Here is a 24666-nt window from a genome sequence, read left to right as displayed (position 1 = left end):
CCCCGGCCCCCCATCACAGTCAGGAATGACAATGTGGCCCCCAGAGAAAAAAGTTTGGTGACCCCTGGTGTAAAGGGAGAATAGCAGTGGGGAGAGCACACACCCCTGGGCGACGCCAGTGCTGATAGTCTGGGTGCTGGATGTGATGCTCCCCAGCCTCACCTGCTGCTTCCTGTCAGTCAGGAAGTTTATAATCCACTGACAGATGGAGGAGGGCACAGTGAGTTGGGTGAGCTTGGTGTGGAGGATGATTATATTGCACATTTATATTGCACATTGTCCAGTATTGCTTTTTGTCAGGCTAGGCTACTGCTCCTTCCCGTCCTCTGTCCTCCTGTTCCCTCTCCTCCCCCCCAGAGAGGAGTTGTACAGTCTGATGGCGTGAGGGACAAAGGAGTTTTTGAGTCTGTTCGTCCTGCACTTGGGAAGGAGCATTCTGTCACTGAACAGGCTCCTCTGGTTGCTGATGACGGTGTGCAGAGGGTGACTGGCATTGTCCATGATGTTCAGTAATTTGTCCATAGTCCTCTTCTCTGCCACCATCACCAGAGAGTCCAGCTTCATGCCGACCACAGAGCCGGCCCACCTGATCAGTTTGTCCAGCCTGGATGTGTCCTTCTTGGATGTGTGTCCCCCCCCAGCACACCACGGTGTAAAACAGGACACTGGCGACCACAGACTGAAAGAACATCCACAGGAGTTTCTTGCAGATGTTAAAGGACCGCAGCCTCCTCAGGAAGTACAGCCTGCTCTGTCCCTTCCTGTAAAAGTGGTTGGTGTTGCAAGTCCAGTCCAGCTTGCTGTCCAGCCACAGCCCGAGGTACTTGTAGGAATCCACAGCCTCCACCTCGACTCCCTCGATCAGAACTGGTCGTGACCTTGGTCTGGACCTCCCAAAGTCAATGACCAGCTCCTTGGTCTTCAAGGTGTTGAGCTGCAGATGGTTCCTGTTGCACCAAATGGCAAAGTCCCTCACCAGGCTCCTATACTCCTCCTCTCTGTCGTCACTGATACACCCCATGATGGCTGTGTCATCAGCGAACTTCTGAATGTGACACAGCTCCGAGTTGTAGCAGAAGTCCTCGGTGTACAGGGTGAAGAGAAGAGGGGCCAGCACCATGCCCTGGGGTGCTCCATTGCTGCTAATCACAGTGTCAGATATGATGTCCTTCAGCCTGACGTACTGCGGCCTGTCAGTGAGGTAGCTGGAGATCCAGGTGACCAGGCAGGGGTCCACTCGCATCCTGTTCAGTTTGTCCTGAAGCATAAGGAGCTGGATGGTGTTCAAGGCACTCGAGAAGTCCAAGAAGAGGATCCTCACTGTGCCATTTCCTTTATCCAGATGCGAGTGGGCTCGGTGTAGCAGGTAGAGGATGGCGTCTTCCACACCATCACCTGCCTGGTACGCAAACTGCAGACAGTCCTGGGCATGTTGCACCTGGGGTCTGAGGAAGCTGAGGAAGAGCCGCTCCAACGTCTTCATCAGATGTGAAGTGAGTGCCACTTAGAAATGAGTGAAGTGAGGAAGTCATTCAGCTCTCTGGGCCAGTTCTTCTTGGGAACTGGAATGATGTATGATGTCTTCCAGAGGGTGGGCACTCTCCCCAGCTGCAGGCTGAGGTTGAAGATGTGTTGGAGTGGTTCACCCAGTTCAGCAGCGCAGGTCTTCAGTAGTCGGGGACACACCTTGTCCGGGCCTGCTGCTTGTAGCGATGTAGATAATGGATGGATTGATATTCAGTAATCAATTAGCATATGAAATTAGCAGCTAAATCCTGACACAGAGACGCTGAACCCATGTGACATCCAGCTCTGTGTTCCAGATAAACAGGTGAAAGTAGCTGACTTATGCTCAAAAAGTGACTACAATTCATAAAATATATCATAAACTAATTTGCATATTCATTAAATCATTAAAATTTTTTGCATATCAGAATGTAGAAATAAGAATTTCTGAAGACTCAGTGATTGATCAATGAAGATAACAGTGATCAGTCATTGGTCGATGGGGATAATGGTGATCAGTGATTTGTCGATGGGGATAATGGTGAACAGTGATTGGTTGATGGGGATAACGGTGATCAGTGATTGGTTGATGGGGATAATGGTGATCAGCGATTGGTCATTGGGGATAATGATGAACAGTGATTGGTTGATGGGGATAACGGTGAACAGTGATTGGTTGATGGGGATAATGGTGAACAGTGATTGGTTGATGGGGATAACGGTGATCAGTGATTGGTTGATGGGGATAATGGTGATCAGTGATTGGTCGATGGGGATAACGGTGATCAGTGATTATTTGACAGGGATAACGGTGATCAGTGATCGGTCGATGAGAATAACAGTGATCAGGGATTGTTCGATGAGGATAACGGTGAACAGTGATTGGTCGATGGGGATAACGGTGACCAGTGATTGGTCGATGGGGATAATGGTCGTTGTTGATAATGATGATCAGTAATTGGTCGTTGGTGTTAATGGTGATTAATGATTGATCATTGGGGATAATGGTGGTCAGTGATTGGTCGATGGGCATTTTGAAATAAAGTTGCTTCGGGGGAATAAAAGAAAGCAGGCAAATTAGCAAAGAACACTGAAATAATAGGACTTTAACTTTACACTTTGTCATTATACACCTTTCACAGTGCATTATGGGTAATAAACACACTCCCTCACACACAGAGAACAAACACCTTCAAGAACTGTCTCTGTGTGTTTGAATATTGCAGACATGGGGATAGTTGTGTGTGTGTGTGTGTGTGTGTGTGTGTGTGTGTGTGTGTGTGTGTGTGTGTGTGTGTAAATTAAATGTAAAATTAAATCTATTTATAAATCTATATCGGCTGTGTGAATAGCAAAGTTATTTATTTATTTTTATCTTTTTTTTTTCTTTTTAAGCTCTAAATAAGGACAGGTTTTGATTTTTAAAAATTTTTATTTACAACATTTACATATTCAGATTTTTTTCTTAACACAATTTCATATATATATATATATATATCCAGCCAAATTTTAGATTATAAATGTACTTAATGTACACGGGTCTGAGCCACACCTTTGGTGCATTTGCATGCTGATTTTGATGTCTGAAAAAAATTATTATTATTTAAACAAAAAAAGTTTATAAATCTATATTACAGCTATACTGCAGTCAGCCAACAGAGGGTGAATAAGATTCACATCATCTTCCCTTTCAGCTGCTGTCACGGTGTGTGTGTGTGTGTGTCACTGTCAGCAACTATAGGCATCCATGCAGTTAATTAAAATTATTTTATTATATAATTATTAATAGAGTATATTATATATAGTAATTAATAATTAAAATAGTTAATAGCTATATAAATAGTTTTAAAATTAAGGAGGTTATACTATATATAGCCATTTACAGTGGTGCTTGAAAGTTTGTGAACCCTTTAGAATTTTCTATATTTCTGCATAAATATGACCTAAAACATCATCAGATTTTCACACAAGTCCTAAAAGTAGATAAAGAGAACCCAGTTAAACAAATGAGGCAAAAATATTATACTTGGTCATTTATTTATTGAGGAAAATGATCCAATATTACATATCTGTGAGTGGCAAAAGTATGTGACCCTTTGCTTTCAGTATCTGGTGTGACCCCCTTGTGCAGCAATAACTGCAACTAAACGTTTGCGGTAACTGTTGATCAGTCCTGTACACCGGCTTGGAGGAATTTTAGCCCGTTCCTCCGTACAGAACAGCTTCAACTCTGGGATGTTGGTGGGTTTCCTCACATGAACTGCTCGCTTCAGGTCCTTCCACAACATTTCCATTGGATTAAGGTCAGGACTTTGACTTGGCCATTCCAAAACATTAACTTTATTCTTCTTTAACCATTCTTTGGTAGAACGACTTGTGTGCTTAGGGTCGTTGTCTTGCTGCATGACCCACCTTCTTTTGAGATTCAGTTCATGGACAGATGTCCTGACATTTTCTTTTAGAATTCGCTGGTATAATTCAGAATTCATTGTTCCATAAATGACGGCAAGCCGTCCTGGCCCAGATGCAGCAAAATAGGCCCAAACCATGATATTACCACCACCATGTTTCACAGATGGGATGAGGTTCTTATGCTAGAATGCAGTGTTTTCCTTTCTCCAGACATAACGCTTCTCATTTAAACCAAAAAGTTCTATTTTGGTCTCATCCGTCCACAAAACATTTTTCCAGTAGCCTTCTGGCTTGTCCATATGATCTTTAGCAAATTGCAGATGAGCAGCAATGTTCTTTTTGGAGAGCATTGGCTTTCTCCTTGCAACCCTGCCATGCACACCATTGTTGTTCAGTGTTCTCCTGATGGTGGACTCATGAACATTAACATTAGCCAATGTGAGAGAGGCCTTCAGTTGCTTACAAGTTACCCTGGGGTCCTTTGTGACCTCGCTGACTATTACACGCCTTGCTCTTGGAGTGATCTTTGTTGGTTGACCACTCCTGGGGAGGGTAACAATGGCCTTGAATTTCCTCCATTTGTACACAATCTGTCTGACTGTGGATTGGTGGAGTCCAAACTCTTTAGAGATGGTTTTGTAACCTTTTCCAGCCTGATGAGGATCAACAATGCTTTTTCTGAGGTCCTCAGAAATCTCCTTTGTTCGTGCCATGATATGCTTCCACAAACATGTGTTGTGAAGATCAGACTTTGATAGATCCCTGTTCTTTAAATAAAACAGGGTGCCCACTCACACCTGATTGTCATCCCATTGATTGAAAACACCTGACTCTAATTTCACCTTCAAATTAACTGCTAATCCTAGAGGTTCACATACTTTTGCCACTCACAGATATGTAATATTGGATCATTTCCCTCGATAAATAAATGACCAAGTATAATATTTTTGTCTCATTTGTTTAACTGGGTTCTCTTTATCTACTTTTAGGACTTGTGTGGAAATCTGATGATGTTTTAGGTCATATTTATGCAGAAATATAGAAAATTCTAAAGGGTTCACAAACTTTCAAGCACCACTGTATACAGTAAACAGACATTTAAATAATTTTTTAACATATTTAAAATCTTTAAAATTTTTATTTTTCACTTAATCCAAAACAAAGAACAGCTAAAACTATTTCATTTACTTTTAGTACAGTTACATTTTGCTGTGTATTCTCTGGGTGTTTTTCTTTCCTGTGTGTGTGTGTGTGTGTTAATGATGTTTTGTATTTTATCTCAGATAAACATTCATTAATGCCACAACAGCAGTTTGTTTGGACTTGAGTCATTATAAAGTCCAGAGAAAAGTCGGTCCAGAGTGAGAGGAATAAAAGAGTGTAGTGTGGCGCTTCAGTGCTGTAATGTGCAGCATGAAGATTGAGACACACCCAGAGACAGAGGACAGGAGATAAGAGATGGACTAAGACAAAGAGAGAGAGAGAGAGATCATGTATCTGAAAACCACACCCTGTCCACTACACTCTTAAAAAAGGGGTTCTTCATAGTTAAGGGTCCTTGGCTTCAGAAGAAGGTGCTAGTTTGTATTTCTTTCTGAAGTTTCCTCCAAGGGTTCTAGATTGGACCTTTTCTAAAATGGTACACTACCATTCAAAAGTTTGGGGTCACCCAGACAATTTTGTGTTTTCCATGAAAAGTCACACTTTTATTTACCACCATAAGTTGTAAAATGAATAGAAAATATAGTCAAGACATTTTTCTGGCCATTTTGAGCATTTAATCGACCCCACAAATGTGATGCTCCAGAAACTCAATCTGCTCAAAGGAAGGTCAGTTTTATAGCTTCTCTAAAGAGCTCAACTGTTTTCAGCTGTGCTAACATGATTGTACAAGGGTTTTCTAATCATCCATTAGCCTTCTGAGGCAATGAGCAAACACATTGTACCATTAGAACACTGGAGTGAGAGTTGCTGGAAATGGGCCTCTATACACCTATGGAGATACTGCACCAAAAACCAGACATTTGCAGCTAGAATAGTCATTTACCACATTAGCAATGTATAGAGTGACCAGGCAAAGGTCAGTCAAGGCTGAGCAGCTTATAGATCCCACAAATGTAGAAGTATGGACTTGTGGGCCTCAGGAGGAGAACTGGAGGTGGTGGACCTCAGGAGAGGAGTAGCAGCTGGTGGACCTCAGGGTTGCAGGAGTAAGAGATAGTGGAGTTTGTAGATAGGGGTAGGGGTATGAACTTTTAGACCTCAGGATGATGGATATAAGTATTTGTAGGTGTCATGAATGTTGGAATAGCAGGTTTAGGACAGGAACAGGAGATTGTAGATGTCAAGTTTAGAAGCTTGTAGGCCTCAGGTTGGAAATAGGAGTCTGTGGGCCTCAAAGAGGTTGGAGCAGAAGATTGGAGACCTCAAGAGGCATATATTGTGGAAATATGGATCTGATGGCCTTTAGGAGACAGGACCATTTTCTTGTGGGATTCAGAGTTCTCAACTCAACTTTATTTTCAACTCAACTTTGTCATTCTTCCACATACACAGGATACAGAAGAACCAAATGTCTTTTTCTTACAGACCAACGTGCACAGACAGTGTAAACATCAAATATCACAATAAATCAGGAAACATTAAATAGTGCAAGCGCTGGTAAAGAGATGTGCAAACATAACACAACACACCCCAACACACCATAACAGAACTGGTCTACGTGCAGCAGAGAGGAAGTGGAGAAAATGCCGACCTGTCCCGCTACCATGTCCTGCTACCTCTTTGCTGAGTTTACAGCCTCGCTCAGATTGGCCAAGATCAAGTTTTATCACTCCAAAATTCATACCTCCATCTCCAACCCTCGTCAAATGTTTTCTGTTTTCTCTTGTCTCCTCAACTCTCCACCAGCAACACCTCAGTCCTTCATCAGTGCAGAGGACTTCACAGTCTTTTTTGAGGAAAAGATCATGGCCATCCACAACTCCTTCATCATGTCTACCTTTCCATCCCACCCCCTCCACACCCTTCCTGTCTCTTCCTCCTTGCTCTCTGCTTTTTCCCCTCTTTCCACTTCAGATGTCTCCCAGCTCCTGCTCTCTCACCATCCAACCACCTGTGCCCTTGACCCTATACCCTCATCTCTCCTCCAGACCATCACTCCTGACATCCTCCTTTTTATCACCTCCCTTTTCAAGTCCTCCGTGTCCTCCGGATATTTTCCCTCCAATTTCAAACAGGCCCACATTACCCCTCTGCTGAAAAAACCCACATTAGACCCCTCTGTTATCCAGAACTACCACCCCATTTCTCTTCTCCCCTTCCTGTCAAAGATGCTTGAACATGCAGTTGCTAACCAACTCTCCTCTTTTCTCTCACAGAACAACCTCCTGGATCCTCACCAGTCTGGCTTCCAAGGCAGACACTCAACCGAGACTGCGCTTCTCTCTGTCAGTGAGGCACTTCATGCAGCACGTGCTGCCTCCCTCTCCTCGGTCCTGATTCTCCTTGATCTTTCTGCTGCATTTGACCCTGTTGAGCACCCCATCCTCCTGTCATCCTTATCAGCTCTAGGGATCTGTGGGACTGCCCTAGACTGGTTCAAGTCCTACCACTCTTGTCGCTCCTTCCAGGTTACCTGGTCTGGTACTGTATCAGTACTATGCTCACCTAACACCGGTGTCCCGCAAGGTTCAGTCCTTGGTCTGCTTCTCTTCTCCCTCTATACCCAGTCTTTCAGCCCAGTTATCTCTTCTCATGGTCTATCCTATCACTGCTATGCTGATGACACCCAACTGTTCCTCTCTTTTTCCTCCTTCTGACACACAGAACTCCGCTCGCATCTTTGCTTGTCTGCGTGACATCCAGAGCTGGATGGACAACCATCACCTGAAGCTCAACCCAGGCAAAATGGAGGTAATCTACATTCCTGCTCTATCCTTTCCACCCCTGGACACTGTCATCTCCCTGGGGGACATCTCTAGGTCACCTTCACCTGGTGCGAAGAACCTTGGGGTCATGTTTGATGACAAACTCTCCTCCTTGGCAAACATCGCTGCAGTGACCCAGACATGTAGATTCCTTCTCTACAACATCTGCAGAATCCACCCTTTTCTCAGCACCTACTCTACTCAGCTCCTGGTCCAAGCACTGTTCCTCTCCCGCTTGAACTGCTGCAACTCTCTCCTTGCTGGCCTTCCAGCTTCTGCCATCAGACCCCTGCAGCTCATCCAGAATGCTGTAGCTTGCCTGGTTGACAACCTCCCTTGTTCTTTCCATGTCACCCCTCTACTTGCTGACCTGCATAGTTCGCATCAAATTTAAAATATTGCTGCTAGCTTACCAGGCTCTCAAGGGGTCAGGGCCAGCATACCTCCAGAGTCTGTTCCGCCCCTACACACCAGCCAGATCCCTACACTTTGCTATTACTGGTCGCCTGTCCCCTCCTTATCTCCACTCCTGCCCAGCCCACTTAAGACTGCTGTCTGTCCTGGCTCCCCGTTGGTGGAATGACCTTCCCATTGAGGTCAGAACTGCCGATTCCCTGACCACCTTCAAGTGCAGACTGAAAACCCACCTCTTCAGGCTGCACCTCTCCCCTTCTTCCTTGCCCACTGTGTAACTGTGTTTTGGTCTTGACCAACCCAGGCTGCGTATGGTCTAGCCTGGGGTTAGCTGTTTGAGTTCTCTATTTAGTTGTACTTTATATGGTCGGTTTGTTTCCTTGGCTGTTTTAATGTTGGTATTTCAACAGAATATTACACTAGGTATTTGTGGGTATGTGTGTGTGCTCATTGCTCACAGTTCAAAGACATGTGGTTAGGTTAATATGGGATGGCCTTGGGCTGAGGTGCCCTTGAGTGAGGCACCTAACTCCCAACTGCTCCCTGGGTGCTGTTAGCATGGCTGCCCACTGCTCTGGGTGTGTGTGTGTGTGCGCGCGCTCATTGCTCACATGTGTTTGCATGTGTGTGTTCACTGCTTCAGATGGGTTAAATGCAGAGAGGAATTTCACAAGTGTGTGATGAATAAAGTTGTTGTTGTTGTTCTTCTTCTTCTATTGCTGTCACTTGTTCAGTTGGCACTAGAACTTTCTTGTCTAGAAGTTTATTACATTGCGTGTACCTGCCTTTTGCACTCGTTGTATGTTGCTCCAAATAAGAGCATCTCCTAAATGCCATGTAATGTAATGTAATAACACACCACAACACAACATACACGCCATAAGTCAAGTCAAGTTTATTTTTTTATCGCGCTTTTAACTATAGACATTGTTGCAAAGCAGCTTTACAGAAAATTAAAGACTTTAAACATGAGCTAATTTTATCCCTAATTTATCCTCAATGAGTAAGCCTGTGATGATGGTGGCAAGGAAAAACTCTCTCAGATAACATGAGGAAGAAACCTTGAGAGGAACCAGAGTCTAAAGGGAACCCATCCTCATCTGGGTGATAACAGACAGCATGATTATAAATAACTCACTTCTGTAACTGTGTCCTATAGAGTCACAAAGAACAACTGTTGTTAAGGCCTAGCTCAAAGGCCTTAACCAAACCAAGGAGGACAAACCATCGCGGAACAAACTTTTAAATAATTTATTAAATAAATAAAAAGAAACAATAAGGCATCTTCATCAGTAATGAGTATCAGTATGTCAGCAAGGGTGCATGTAGCGAGTGTATATGAGTAAATGTGAATGCATGGATGCAAAAACAAAGGACAAAACGCAGCTCTCCAAACGACACCAAAAGCAGCAGCCCAGCTCCCGTCAAGGGGTGCAGCGAGTACCCTTTATAGGCCAGCTGATTATTAGCGAAATGCCTTGGCCACGCCCACACCAGCAATCACCTGAAGAGGGAGACAAACAGAGAGAGCATGCAAAGCAAGAAAAGACGGCCTGCAGTATGCAGCCGTCACACTGTGTAACCAGGAAATTCATTATAGTTTAACAGGAAGTCTGTTTTGTTGAAGTTATAAACTGTTTGTTGATGGAAACTTGAGTGTAAAACTGTTCATGACAACTGCAGTCCTAAAGTTAGCAAGTCAACTGAAGTCTTCAGACATAAACGTGTTACTGTAAGTGTCCAGAGCATCTTCTAAGCGTGACTTTTGACTGTCCATATGGGGCCGTCCTCCACAGGAGCAATGTGATGAGACTCCAACCAGAAGTAGGGCATCAGGATGGATCAGGAAGGTCTGAGGAGCAAAAGAGATTCAGCATCCTGATCTCAGGATCGACATGTAACTCAGAGGGACAGACAGAGTGAAGGGGGAGAGAGGGGAGAAAGAGAGAGAGAAAACACAGGTTGTTAGGTATGTCCAATGTCAACTAATGAGTAAAAACAGTATGCGATTTGTGCTGAGTGCAAGCAGGGACTCCAGCCTCCAGCCATAACACAACACAACAGACCATAACACAACACACCATAACACAACACAACACAACACAACACACCATAACACAACACAACACAGCATAACACAGCATAACACACCATAACACAACACAACATACACAACATACACACCATAACACACCATAACACAACACGACACACCATAACACACCATAACACAACATAACACACCATAACACACCATAACACAACACGACACACCATAACACACCATAACACAACATAACACACCATAACACAAGACGACACACCATAACACAACATACACACCATAACACACCATAACACAAGACGACACACCATAACACAACATACACACCATAACACACCATAACACAACACGACACACCATAACACACCATAACACAACACGACACACCATAACACACCATAACACAACATAACACACCATAACACACCATAACACAACACGACACACCATAACACACCATAACACAACACGACACACCATAACACAAGACGACACACCATAACACAACATACACACCATAACACACCATAACACAACACGACACACCATAACACAACACGACACACCATAACACACCATAACACAAGACGACACACCATAACACACCATAACACAACATAACACACCATAACACACCATAACACAACACGACACGCCATAACACACCATAACACAACACGACACACCATAACACACCATAACACAACATAACACACCATAACACACCATAACACAACACGACACACCATAACACACCATAACACAACACGACACACCATAACACAAGACGACACACCATAACACAACATACACACCATAACACACCATAACACAACACGACACACCATAACACAAGACGACACACCATAACACACCATAACACAAGACGACACACCATAACACAACATACACACCATAACACACCATAACACAACATACACACCATAACACACCATAACACACCATAGCACAACACGACACACCATAACACAACATGACACACCAATAATAACAGTTCTCTGATTGATCCTCTCTAAAAGAGATTTGTCGCAGATTATCTTTATTTATCGCTGTTTATCCCACAGTGCTGCTGAATCCTGGACTCCGATTGGTCAGAAGGTGTTGATTAGTTTTCTATAACAGCAGCTCTGACAGTAGTGCAGCTGCACATCACAGGTTTGTATTAATGCTCGTTCTAAAACTTTTTTTTTTAAATAATAACTCATGGAACATGATTTTATTTCACATTAATGAACTCAAAACATTCTCCATTTATCCTGACAGGAAACAGAGATGCTGCATCACTGCAGGAAAATCCAGCCAAGAGATTATTCATGTGAGATGGGGAAGGGGCGGGGCTTCCAGGGTGCAGTTATTATTGGCAAGTTTAAGTTCATTACTGTCAATTATCCCAGAGTCACGTGGACATCAAGTTATCTGCTGTTTTTATTGTGGAAAAATAAAGAGTGTGTAATTTTGAGTTGTAGCTCATCGCAGCGACGCTGGTGTTAAGATGCATCGTGGTGACAGGGCCAAGCCAAATCACACCATCACGGCGTGGATTATTTTCCTATAACAGCATGTCCTGAAGTGTTTTATTCCTTTCATGCGGTAATGTTCACATTACATTTTAATTAACAAGTTTTTTTCATCACAGCTTCAGCTGCTGCCTGCTTTCACAACAATGAAGAAACATGGAAAACAAAAGATTAGTGACAGGGAATTCCATTTCTCACTTATTCACACACACACACACACACACACACACACAACCATCATTGCCAACAGCATGACCCGTTTTTTCTGAATTCTGTGCCAAGTCCTCCTCCTTTACAAATAAGATAAGAGTGGCGTTGCACGAACTCTCCCAGCTTGGCGTTAATGTTTAGCCTGATAACTCTTCTCTCAGGGGCAGGAGCCACAGCGCTTTTCTTCTCCCACCCGTCTCACACTTACACTTTATGTGTTTGATCGAGCGACAAAATGGAGGAGACGCTCGAGGAGAAAGTTCCCGTCGAAGTGAAAGTCCCTGATGATGACCAAGGTACGAATTTCACTTTAATCACCAGCTTCTTCTTGTGTGTAAAAAAACAGTGAGCTCAGTCCAGCACATTAACGTACGATTTTTCTCATCTATTTATTTTTATTCACGTCAGTACATGACATGTTGCTGTCATTTCTATTTGAGCTTGTGAAAGTGTTCATTGCATTTGTGTTCCATAAACTTTTAATAAATGTCATTATTTCTGTAATATAATCCTTTCTGAACACACTTTCACACAAAAACATCAGGGATTTTTTAGGATTATTGTATAAGATCTGCGATCTGTCCTGACTGACACCGACACTCATTATGAGCTTCAGCTTCTTTACCAAAAGCTACATTAGCGCACTTATTAGAATGTCAGCCATTTTAAGGCTTTGTCCCAAATGTTAGAACAAACAGACTCGATAGATAACCTCGTCCTCTAAAAGGCTTTAGTATTACAATTACAGTTACAATATAGAGTGCTAATTTTATATGCTAACCACTAATCAGCTCATTAACTAGCTATCATGCTAACAATCTGTTTCCTCGTAACTTTTCTTTGCTAACACTGAATTTGTCTGAATATTTTTCCTGGAACAATCTGCTGTGAATCTGTTACCATGATCGATTAGCAAACCAAAGGAATGTGGGATTTTTTTCAGGAGGGATCGGACGGCGGCTTCGGGATCGAGATCTACTGAGGAAGAGGAAAGCTGAAGCGGAAGAGCGAGCAACTAACCAGTGGGTTTATGGGTAAATTTAGTGCCTGTGCAGTGTAGTGTGGGTTCATTAGCATTGTAGCACCATTGAAGCTATCACACACTGAACACGTCTTTTTCCATTTTATTTTTATTTCATGCGCTCCTTTAAAGTCACATGATTAGCCCCGGCCTGTGCAGAGAGTCGGTATGGAAATTCTGGAAATTGGTGTGTAGGAAAATTAGAGGCAACTAGGAAATCAGGATGTGCAACTTTTGCAGATTTTTTTAGCTGACTTGGTAAATGTGCATAATTTTACATGCAGTGAAGTCCAAAAGTCCTGACAACAGCATAGTGTGTTGTGATTGGCTGAGAACAGCACGGTGTGTTCTGATTGGCTGAGAGCAGTACAGTATTCTGGTTAACAGCATGGTGTGTTCTGATTGGCTGAGAGTATGAGGGGAATATTGAAATGGTGTCTCATAACTTATAAAATATTTCACTTTTACACCGACTGCTAATGTTTTCCTCTGCAGCTTGTAAACAGTATGAATTCTTCTCCATGTTTTAGTCACATGGAAATCCAGTGAGTTCTCTTTTTTGAAATCCTGCAGAGCTCAGACCAGTAAGCGAGCGAAGAGAGAAACAAACAACGTTCCAAGGAAGAAAGGCAGACCAAGAAAGAACATCCCTGTAAAGGAACAACAGCCTGAAACAACAGAAGTTCCACATGCGGGTGAACTTGAGACACCCAGCCAAGCGGAGGAGAAGGTTACTGCTCCACATTCTGCCCCGATTCCTACCCAAGTGTCAGCTCCTGCTCTGGATCTTCCTCAGATTCCTGCTGAGGTTTCTGTCCCTATCCCTCTTCCTCCTCCTGATGTGATACCAGAGGTGAAGCCCAGCAGTGAAGCTCTTCCTGAACAGGTTCTGATTGAAGAGCTCAGCCCTGATGAGGAAGAGGACAAAGTGGAGCCTCAAGATAAACTTGTAATCGATCAAGGTCTTAAAGAGCACCTGTTCTTATAAAACCACTATGCTTTAGATTATTATTAAATGTGTGCAAGCCAGGTTTATAGGTTTTAACCCTGAGAAGTTCAGCTCTCTGGTTGGACTGGACATCTTCAGTCAAATCAAAGTGCTTCTGAAGAAACGTAAATGTTTCAGTGGGTCTTTAGTTCGCTTAACAATCAACAATTGCTTTGCATTTTATTGATGGCAATTCTTTTTAAAGATATTTACCAAAAACATGCACATTGTCCCATTGCAGGTGGTGTTGAGGAAGTGACAGGTGTTGGCGTTGACGCTGGTGAACAGAATAAGGTGTTCTCAGACACAGTGTTAGCGTCGCCTCAGCCTGAACCTCTACCAGGAAACCTGATCTAATGGATCCCCAACCAACCCCAGAGATCATAGCATTATCACAACCACATTGTATTTCTCTGGTTAACAACAACAAATTATTATTATTATTATTATTATTTTACATTTCAAGTGTGTATATGAGGAATTCGACCAACAGCAGATCAAAGGGTTTGCATCTGATGTAGAATTTCAATCAGGAACAAATGTATATTTATTAATGTTGTGATATTTTCTTGAGCCTGAAGCCATTTTTTTCCTTTTCTTTTTTCAAAATGAATCATTTTCAATAAAAGAGAAACAGTGAATTTGTACTTCTGTTGTTCTGGACGTTTATTTAATAACAAATTATTTACAATATGGCGCCCACTGGTGGTAAAACATGATAGATTTTTTTAAAAAATTAAAACCCGCCTCCTGCGCTAGGATTGGCTAGTTGGAGCGAATCTATCCAATCAGCGGACAGAATTTGAATACGAACTCGCCAGGTCTCGCGCAGAAGGCGGTAATTATCGTTCTTTCTTTCTTTCTTTCTTTTTTTACAGCCGTTTTGTTTTAGGTTTTATTTTAACAATAAATTATGTTAACAATAAATATCATCAATTATTGAGACGGGGAACTAAGAGCTAGTCTTCGCTCTTCCATTCAAACAAGCGATATCAGATAAATCCCGCCTTCTTACGTTGTGATTGGATAATCCGATTAGAACTCTCCAATCGGCAGGCGGTGTTTGAATATTGCGCAGAAGGCGGGAAAATATTAGCCAATCCTAGTTCAGCAGGCGGGCTACAATAAACCAATCCTAATGTACGAGGCGGGATACTAACTATCCAATCCTAGAACAGGAGGGCGGGGCTTTATCCGAATGCGGAAGTGAATAAGCAGCATGGCTGTCGATGGAAGCCAATCGAATTAATGCATGCAGTGTTAGTTTGAGATTAATTTTAGACTTTCACAAGTCAGACGCTTATATAGTTAAAATTTGTGCCTTTGTTGATTAAAAAAAATATTCTTAAATTTCGTGTAAGATGTCAGCAGGCGCGTGCGGCTGTTCAGAGCATGCGCAGTGGCTGAAACAGCAGGTCTCAGTCATGAGGAAGGAGCTGAAGAACCTCAGGTAGGGTCCTCAGCATGACTGCTGACTCTTAAACTCCACCCACCACACAAGTGTTTAATTACAAGTTGTTGTCTGTCTGTGCACAAAGTATTGGCACCCCTCATAAGGAACCCCACTGAGCTGATATTAGCAGGGTTGAGAGCTGTGATGAGACATGAGCACTGATGCATGATGGGAGAATGTCTGATGTGTGTATTGTGTTTTTAGGCAGTATGCGGAGAGTTCTGTTCGAGCCCACAGGAAACACATGACGTCTATGCACTCCACACTGAAGGACGTTCTTGATAAAGAGCAGACGACGGAGAAGAGTCCATCATCCTCCGCTCAGAGTGCAGCCCAGACGGAGCTGTCATTAGAGCGAGGTTTACACAATACACTGAGGTTTTTACACACTATCCAAATACAGCCATGCCCCCGGTGTCTCATGGTGACACTGAAGAGACAATCCCATAGTTCTCTTTTTCATGAGAGCTGTTTCTCTGAGATGAGGAACGTGTGGAGGAATTGATGGACAGAAGTTGCTGGAATTGTTACCTTTGCTGAGCTAGCTAGTGTCTGGTGTAACAGCACCCAGGAGACGTGCTGGTTAGTTTAGTTAGTTATCTGAGAAGCAGATAAGTGAGTGGGAGTAAATAAAGAACATGTGCAGGAAGAAAGTTTTGAATGTAAAAAGTGTGAAAGTCTGAAGGTGTGCTAATGCTAGGGGGGGTCTGTGGGCATGCCCCGCCCAGAAAATTTTGAAATTTATATGCCTTCTGGTGCATTCTCAGTTAATAAATTACTCGCCATTTCCCTGTAAAATACTTGCAAAATGTGTATGAAATTTCCCTCCAGATGTGTGACTGCTTGGCTTTCTCAGTTCCCCTCTGTAGTACGCTGCCTGGCTCTGTAACATAACTACATATGCTGCGGCATGGTCATGTGGTCCAGCTCAGCCAATCAGAGCACAATTAATCGATCAACAAATATGGCATACTACATACTGCTTCGTATGCCTCGGAAATATTACCATAACACTGATCAAGCGTCTGATTTAAACGTGTGGGACAGTCCACATATTGCTGAATGGTAGGCGGGTGTTCAGACAAGTTACAGGAGTTAAAGTCCCCAAGAACGATGATGGGCTGGTCTGCAAAACGAGCGAGTGCGTTATTGTAGCTCTCTGCTATTCTTTCCCCAGCTACATCATCATTAGACCCGGGCACATAAACAGGAATGACTGCGATCTGCCCAAACTCCGGTGGAAGGTAGAATGGTCTGAAAGAAACAGTCAGTATCTCATAGTCCGGTGTGCACACTTGCTCGCGTATGCAATACTGAGTGGCCCAGCTGTTATCCACGAATAAACACAACCCACCACCGATGGATTTGCGTGAAGTGCGCGCATTCCTATCAGCTCTTAAAGTGGTATACCCTGGCAATCTTGGAGTTTCGTGATAGTCTTTAAGCCATGTTTCCGTCAAACACATAAGATTGCTTAGTCTGAATGCGTTGTCATGCTCGGCTCTTAACGCAAGTTCATCAAGTTTGTTGCTTACCGAGCGAACGTTGGACAAAGTGATGGCAGGCAGTGGAAATCTGCTGCAGCGTCTCCAGAGACGGTGCCTTAGGCCTCCCCTTGAGCCGCGCTTTTTCCCAACTTTCCTCCTCCTCTCTGGCCATTTACCAGACTGTCGGATTTCCGCACAGTCCGCAGGTAGAATCGCGGGTGGGACTCCAGCTGAGCGGCGGGAAAGCAGTTGCTCTCGGGTGTAGGTCAGATAGTCTTGTCGGCCTTTTAGGTAGCACCCCCCGGACACAACAGCCAACAGGCAAAATAATGTCCGTAGGAAGGCGATTTTCATCATGATAGTAAAGTGCCGAGTGCAATAGCATTTCCAACAAGTGATAATCACCCGAGACAAATAAACTCGGATAACTACATTAAAACAAGTCTAAAAACACAAACAAACAAACAGTGAGCGCAGGGTCAGCGGCTGGCCACGCCCCCGGAAGTTATTATCATTATTCATGAATTACTACAGTTCTGAACTTCAAATGTTAAAAGTCTGGCCTTTGGAGAGATGATGGAGACTCTTGGTGGAACACAACGGAGCAAAATATTGTGACCCTCTAATGTTGACCTGAAATTGGCACCACTGGGGGTTGGCATTGGGTTTTTGTCCCCACCAGTGTTAATACCAAACCTACGCCCTTGCCTACATGTTATCTCGTTCTAATTGTTGTTACTTTTATCCAAATGACAGCTGGAAATACGTTGTTACTTTACACTTTGTTGATCTGGGTACGAATCTCTGAGAAACTGGATTGGCAGAATGTTGCCTGTGAAGAAAAGAATGTCTTTATTCCCCTGTGCCAAGTTAATATTTACTTAAGTGCAGTTTTTAAGAGCCATAGGTTGTATTTTATTTATTGTTTTTGTTGAGTGGTTTTGTTTGTTTGTTTTATTTCTTTAGGTTATTTATTTGTATTTTTTTTTTAGGTTCCACTGTTGAATTGAATAAGTTGATTTAATTAAAAAGTTTACTGTTCTTTGAAAGGGTGTATTTGCATGATCATTATTATTTCACTAGTGGCATAAAATTGTCTTGAAAAGACGTCAACAGTAATATCGTTTATCGCAATAATTTCTGAGACAATATATCGTCCAACAAAATTTGTTATTGTGACAGGCCTAGTCATGACCCGAATTGAAGACAATTTCGTGGTGAAATAATTGGGTTTGCAGAAAATTCTGGGCAGCGGAGACGATATCAATCACTTGAACATTGAAAGGCAAGTTTTTATTTTTTGTGGCTGCTGCCTCATAGAGGCGAAGTGAGGCAGGAGCCACCATGTCATTGTGTTGTAAGAATGAGTGTAACAATAGCGCACTGCGCATACGCGTTACAATCACCAGAACAGCGAATCGTGATCTCGCGTTATTAAATGTACACAAGAACGAGTGGCAAAGCCATGATGTCATCATGTTGTAAGAGTGAGTGTAATAATAGCGAAACTTCGTAACCAGTCAGCACTTATCCTGATCAAGTTCGATTCCCCGTTCTGCTTCTTGATGAACTTCGGAACCAGAAACAAAATAAGAGAAACCTCATAACTTCGTCGTATCAGCAGATAAAAAGATAAACGAAATTCACCTCATGATTCGCCGAGGCTACTGATTCGATATCGAGTAAGTGGTGTTTATTTTAAGAAAACTTGCCTTTTGATAATCACAGCTTTTGTTTGGTCCTTCTGAAAGGTCAAAAGAAAGGTTTTGTCAGGGTTTTTTGAGCTTCTTGGCAGATAGCTTGAGAAGGGGATACCAAACTTCTGTTATTCGCCTTAAGTTTTTAATTTTATTTTTTATTTTAGAGTCTTTACACTTGTGAAACAAAATGTGCTCATTAGTACTAAATAATGCGTCAAAGACAATTAATGAACAAGTGTTTTCTTACTATTTTGAAAATAAATCTAGTTCACAGCTCTGTATTTTGAACAAAGTCCTGGTGCGGCTCACAGCTTGATGTTTGTAAGAGATGAGGCGAGTATCATTGAGAACGTGTTTTTGCTGTATTTACTGTTTGGACATGGGATCAGAAAACAGTTTTATTTATAAGCAGTAGCCACATGTACCCATTGGGTTTCTTTCTTTGTTTGATCGGGTAGTCAGCGCAGACTGTCTGTAGGTGGAGAAAGCCACCGGTCACCGGTGCTTCTGGACATCTCTGTTCATCCAAGAAACGTACATCATGCACCAAAATCTATCTTTGTGCTTTTGAAATGATTCAATTTAAGAGTTGTTCAGATTTAGTGACTCGTTTTTGAGTCTTCGCACATCACGGGTGTAAAGCAGGGAAAGTTGAGCGCTTGTTCAGTTTTGACATGTCTTCAGATTGGTTGAGGGTGAACAGGGGTTCGCTGGGCTGGTGAACCTGCTCTTGCGTGTTATTAGCTGGACTGCAGTTCTGCACTGCTTTTTGAAAAAGCCTTGATGTACTAAAGTCCTTCCCGCACCATATGGCACATTAGGCGGCGCCAATCTCCATTTCTGTAGCCCTCAGCCTCTCACCTATTACATAACCAGGGTTACAGTGGTGGGGCGGGTCCTCTGGTAATTGCGAGAGTTTGATATACAGAATGTTTTTTTTTTTAAAGTGTAGAAACACACAGATACACAATGATGCAGTTAAACCTGATAGTCATGGTAATGGCCTGTTAATATTTCCTGCATTACTGCAATGCTGCAGATCAGGTCATGGCCTCTAGGTGGCAGCACTGGAGTATCACAGTGTGGATTAGGGAGTAGGGCGCCATCTGTGTCACGGGGAAACACCAGAGCAGGTCAGATGTTTGTCGTGATCTATAAAGGAAGCTTTCGAGCTTCAGGTTGTTTTACTGTTCACAGTTTGTTCACGTTGCACATCTTCCTTTCTTCTCTTCTTTTCTCAGGTTGTATCCGCACCGTCCCCATCGGCTTCATCACTTCCTGTTTTGCTCAGAAGAACGGCACACCCAGACAGCCGACCGTCTGCAGCTCGTCTCGTGCTCGTCTCAAAATCCAGTCCTCTGTGTTCAATAATCCTGAACACGCTCTCACCGGCCTGCACCAGTACTCCCATGTCTGGTGTGTGTGTGTGTTTTTCCAAGATTTGGTTCAGGTTTCAGTTATTTGTTGTTCAAGTAGAAAGGTTTTTTCATGAACAGTTTGCTGGAGCAGGAGACGGCGATTTCACACACGAACAGCACTGTTCATTCAGGAGCCAAAATGAGATTCGGGATTTAATTAGGGAATAAATTATTCAGATTCATTTGGGAATCATTTAAGACATTAATTCAGGAATTCAAAATCTAATTAAAATATGACTCCAGAATCAGTTTAAGGTCCAGTTCAGGATTAATTTATGAATATATACAGTGTAAATGAGATTTAATAACTGTAATGATCAGCAGTGATGAAGGGAAGATAGTGTCTTGCAAAAGTATTCCCCCCCCCCTTGGTGTTTGTCCTGTTTTGTCGCATTACAAGCTGGAATTAAAATGTATTTTTGGAGGGTTAGCACCATTTGATTTACACAACATGCCGACCACTTTAAAGGTGCACTTTTATTTTTTTTATTGTGAAACAAACAATAAGATGAAAAAACAGAACTCTGAAGTGTGCATAAGTATTCACCCCCTGCTCCAACCAATTCACTTCATAAGTCACATAATCAGTTGATTAAGATCCACCTGTGTGCAATCAAAGTGTCACATGATCTGTCACATGATGTCTGTATAAATCAACCTGTTCTGGAAGGACCCTGACTCTGCAACACTACTAAGCAAACAACATGAAAACCAAGGAGCCTCCAAACAGGTCAGAGACAAAGTTGTGAAGAAGTATAGATCAGGGTTGGGTTATAAAAAATATCCCAAACTTTGAATATCCCACGGAGCTCCATTAAATCCATTATAGCAAAATGGAAAGAATATGGCACCACTACAAACCTGACAAGAGAAGGCCCCGCCCACCAAAACTCACAGACCAGGCAAGGAGGGCATTAATCAGAGATGCAGCAAAGACACCAAAGAGAACACTGAAGGAGCTATAAAGATCCACAGCGGAGATGGGAGTATCTGTCCATAGGACCACTTTAAGCCGTACACTCCACAGAGTGGGCGGGGCTTTATGGAAGAGTGGCCAGAAAAAGTAATTGCTGAAGAAACACATTTGGAGTTTGCCCAACAGCATGTGGCAGATTCCCTAAACACATGGAAGAAGATTCTCTGGTCAAATGAGACGAAAATTGAACTTTTTGGCCATCATGGGAAACACCATGTCTGGTACAAACCCAACACTCTGAGAACACCATTCCTACAGTGAAGCATGGTGGTGGCAGCATCATGCTGTGGGGATGTTTTTCATCTGCAGGGACAGGAAAGCTGGTCAGGACTGAAGGAAAGATGGATGGCACTGAATGCAGAGCAATTCTGGAGGAAAACCTGTTCGAGTCAGCCAGAGGTTTGAGACTGGGATGAAGGTTCATGTTCCAGCAGGACAATGACCCTAAACATACTGCTAAAGCTACACTGGAGTGGTTTAAAGGGAAACACTTAAATGTCTTGGAATGGCCTAATCAAAGCCCAGACCGCAATCTAATTAAGAATCTGTGGCATAACTTGAAGATTGCTGTACACCAACACAACCCATCTAACTTGAAGGAGTTGGAGCAGTTTTGCTTTGAGGAATGGGCAAAAATCCCAGTGGCTAGATGTGCTAAGCTAATAGAGACACACCCCAAGAGACTTGCAGCTATAATTGCAGCAAAAGGTGGCTCTACAAAGTATTGACTTTGGGGGGTGAATACCTATACACACTCCAGATTTCTGTTTTCTCATCTTAATTATTGTTTGTGTCACAATAAAACAATGTGCACCTTTAAAGTTGTAGGCATGTTGTGTGAATCAAATGGTGCTAACCCTCCAAAAATCCATTTTAATTCCAGCTTGTAATGCAACAAAACAGGCCAAACACCAAGGGGGATGAATACTTTTTCAAGACGCTGTATGAGTGTTTTGTTTATAAGGTGAAAGTTGTTATAATTCTGTCAAGAGGAGACACTGCAGGACCATCTCACTCTCTAACCTGTTCCTGTCCTGCACTCGTCTGTGTTCCTTCTCAGGCTCATCTTTCTCTTCCATAAGAATGGGCACATGAGCTATAAAGCGAAAGTGAAGCCTCCTCGTCTGAATGGAGAGAAGGTGGGAGTTTATTCCACACGCAGCCCTCACCGACCCAATGCCCTCGGCCTCACGCTCGCCAAACTGGACTCCATCACAGGTCAGGATCTTCTGGAGGTCATTATTTAGAGATGATTAAAGGCAATGTGTAACGTCATGCAGTACAGTTCAGGACAATCACTCAGCACGCAGGCCACGCCCCTTTAACTGTGACCGAGACAAAGGTCAGAGGCCACGCCACCTTGACTGAGACTGACAGACAGAAGCCACACCCCCTCCCCTCATGTCTGTCCTCTTGTGTTCTCTAGGTGATGTCCTGCACCTGTCAGGTGTGGATCTGATCTCTGGCACTCCTGTACTCGATATTAAACCGTATATTCCTGAGTACGACTCTCCCGTCACACACACCACGCTGAGCACAGAGCTGCAGCACCAACAGGAAGTGCCCTCTGACACGCCCGACACCCTGGAGGAAGTAGAACCTGCAGAACCGGAGGGTTTGGAGAACTCGTATGTCTCCTCTCGCCTGGAAGCTGAAGAGAGGCTCAGTGATGTTGGCGAGTTTTCAGCAGAAAGTGATGTTCCTGGTGTGCTGGGGGATGTGAGGGAGTTCCTCCTGCAGGGGGCGCCGTGTTCTCAGGGTGGGGCTGAAGATAAACAGACTGATGAAATGGAAGAGGAGGAGGAGTCCTGTGAATCGAACAGCAGCGTCGCTTCCTGGATCAGAAAACCTCCAGTGCGGAATCTGAGTGTGAGATTTACTCCGACTGCGGAGAGACAACTCGCCGACTTCCTGCCTCCTCACTGCTCAGGTCTCTCGCACACCTCCTGGCGCTTTATCAGTAATAATCAAACTAAATTCAACAAATAACCCCAAACACTCACAGTCTAGTGTGTGTTTTTAAACTAAAATTTATTTTAAGAAGCTTCACAGGACTCTGTATAAACCGTAATTTACGTCGGCTCTGTACACGTTTAAATGGTTAAATAGGTTGCGTGTTTACTGAACTAAAGAAAGGAATGTCAGTGTGGCTTTGTTTTTATTTTATTTATTTATTTATTTATTTTTTAAATTTTTTCTAAAAATCAGACGTTACTAATAGTATTCCATTGGTATGTGGTGGGAATTAAACTCTGGATCCAAATGTCAGCTTTCATTTCCTGATATTTACAGATTTACATACTTGTTTGTTTTGGGCTCTGATCAGATGTCCGTCTTTTCTCAGTGTCAACATGTCTCCCTTTTCTCCCGGAGACAGCTCGCTGGTCTGTGTATTGGTTTATCCTTTTGAACAACAAATACAGTTTTCACAGGTGAACCTCAGGACTCAGACCAACAGCGGACATTCACAGCAATTAATTATTTAATCAATCAATCAGTCTAACCGAACACACACTTGGACGACTGGAAACACCTGTCAGTCATGCGATGCAATATTTTTGATGTTTTTAAAATGAGTGGGTTTTAAAAAAAACAAAGGTGCCATGTTCTATTGTTTAATAGATATAAATATGAGGAAATGAAGCTGGAAATCTGATCTCTTGTCTCATTTTCATCTTCTGATCTCGAACCCAAATGTCTTCAGTGTTTCGGAGAAACAAAAGTATTGGGTTTGCTTTTGGATTTTTGGAGGACACTGAATCCTGTAGTGAAAGTGAAATCCTCTCATGTGTTTAATTAGACACGGGAAGGCCCAAGTTCCAGTTTTTGAAAAGCCCAGAGGAAGCAGCTGCCGCCATCCGGGGAGTTTTATCAGCTGATCCGAGGTCAGTGTACCGGAGAAACCGCTGCAGTGATCGCCTCTTCTTCTTCAGTCTGGACACGGCTCACATCACCTGCTGGTTCGGGGACGGGTTCGCTGAGGTGCTGTGTGTTCGACCCGTGATGAACCCAGATGGAGAAACTCCGGGTCCGAGTGAGACGTCCTCAGTCACCTCATCTCCGATATAAACTCTCTCTGATTCATACCGGACTCCTAAATATAACATTGTGTGTCTGTGTGTATTTTCGACTCATTATTGAAATCATGTTAAAGATCATGCTGTTTTGTTTGATCATTAAGCGTGCCAAAGTGTGTGTTAAATAAAATATACTGTTTTTATTCATCAGCTTTAGACTTGATGCTCATCTCTGAAGTGAGTGTGTTACAAGAATCGAGAAATTTAATTTCAGAACGTCTTAATGGTGCAATAACAGTATTAATTACCTTTATTTGTGAGTGTTCATTGTAATTTGTATGATATCGCAGGCTGTTCATCGCTGTCTGTCTGTAAACTTTCACACTGGCTAGTGTTTGTTTATAAATCTGTTCTTGGTTGAGTTCCTCCTCGTCTTTCTTTATACTTGCGTCTAAAACAAAACTGACACGGCCTGTGCTCTAACACAATACAGATGTTGGCCCCTGGAGTGAGAACAGACTGAGGGGAAAAA

At 43.0% G+C, this 24666-nt stretch overlaps 2 protein-coding genes across 4 annotated transcripts; both read left to right on the top strand.

Annotated features, from left to right (window-relative positions):
• Positions 1-12112: 12112 nt before the first annotated feature.
• Positions 12113-14730, top strand: hemgn (hemogen). Of its 2 annotated transcripts, none has more exons than XM_060924903.1 (4): positions 12113-12370; positions 13018-13108; positions 13669-14057; positions 14325-14730. In XM_060924903.1, exons 1-4 carry the CDS (start codon positions 12310-12312, stop codon positions 14438-14440), a joined length of 657 nt encoding a protein of 218 aa, XP_060780886.1. In that variant the 5' UTR covers positions 12113-12309; the 3' UTR covers positions 14441-14730. The 2 variants fall into 2 exon arrangements, with proteins under 2 accessions (XP_060780886.1, XP_060780887.1); XM_060924904.1 differs by having other exon boundaries at positions 12147-12370; positions 13018-13096.
• Positions 14731-15058: 328 nt separating this feature from the next.
• trmo (tRNA methyltransferase O) lies at positions 15059-24344 on the top strand. 2 transcript variants are annotated; one of them, XM_060926637.1, is made up of 6 exons: positions 15059-15533; positions 15741-15895; positions 19965-20139; positions 22178-22335; positions 22544-23047; positions 23918-24344. In XM_060926637.1, the coding sequence occupies exons 1-6, from the start codon at positions 15445-15447 to the stop codon at positions 24184-24186; spliced, it is 1350 nt and encodes a 449-aa protein (XP_060782620.1). In that variant the 5' UTR covers positions 15059-15444; the 3' UTR covers positions 24187-24344. The 2 variants fall into 2 exon arrangements, with proteins under 2 accessions (XP_060782620.1, XP_060782622.1); XM_060926639.1 differs by lacking the exons at positions 15059-15533; positions 15741-15895 and adding an exon at positions 15926-19856.
• The last annotated feature ends 322 nt before the right edge of the window (positions 24345-24666 follow it).

This window comes from Neoarius graeffei, chromosome 7 (genome assembly GCF_027579695.1).
Source record: "Neoarius graeffei isolate fNeoGra1 chromosome 7, fNeoGra1.pri, whole genome shotgun sequence".
Taxonomy (NCBI): Eukaryota; Metazoa; Chordata; class Actinopteri; order Siluriformes; family Ariidae; genus Neoarius; species Neoarius graeffei.
Note: the sequence above shows the minus strand (reverse complement) of the source record. Positions and strands in the feature narration are given on the sequence as shown.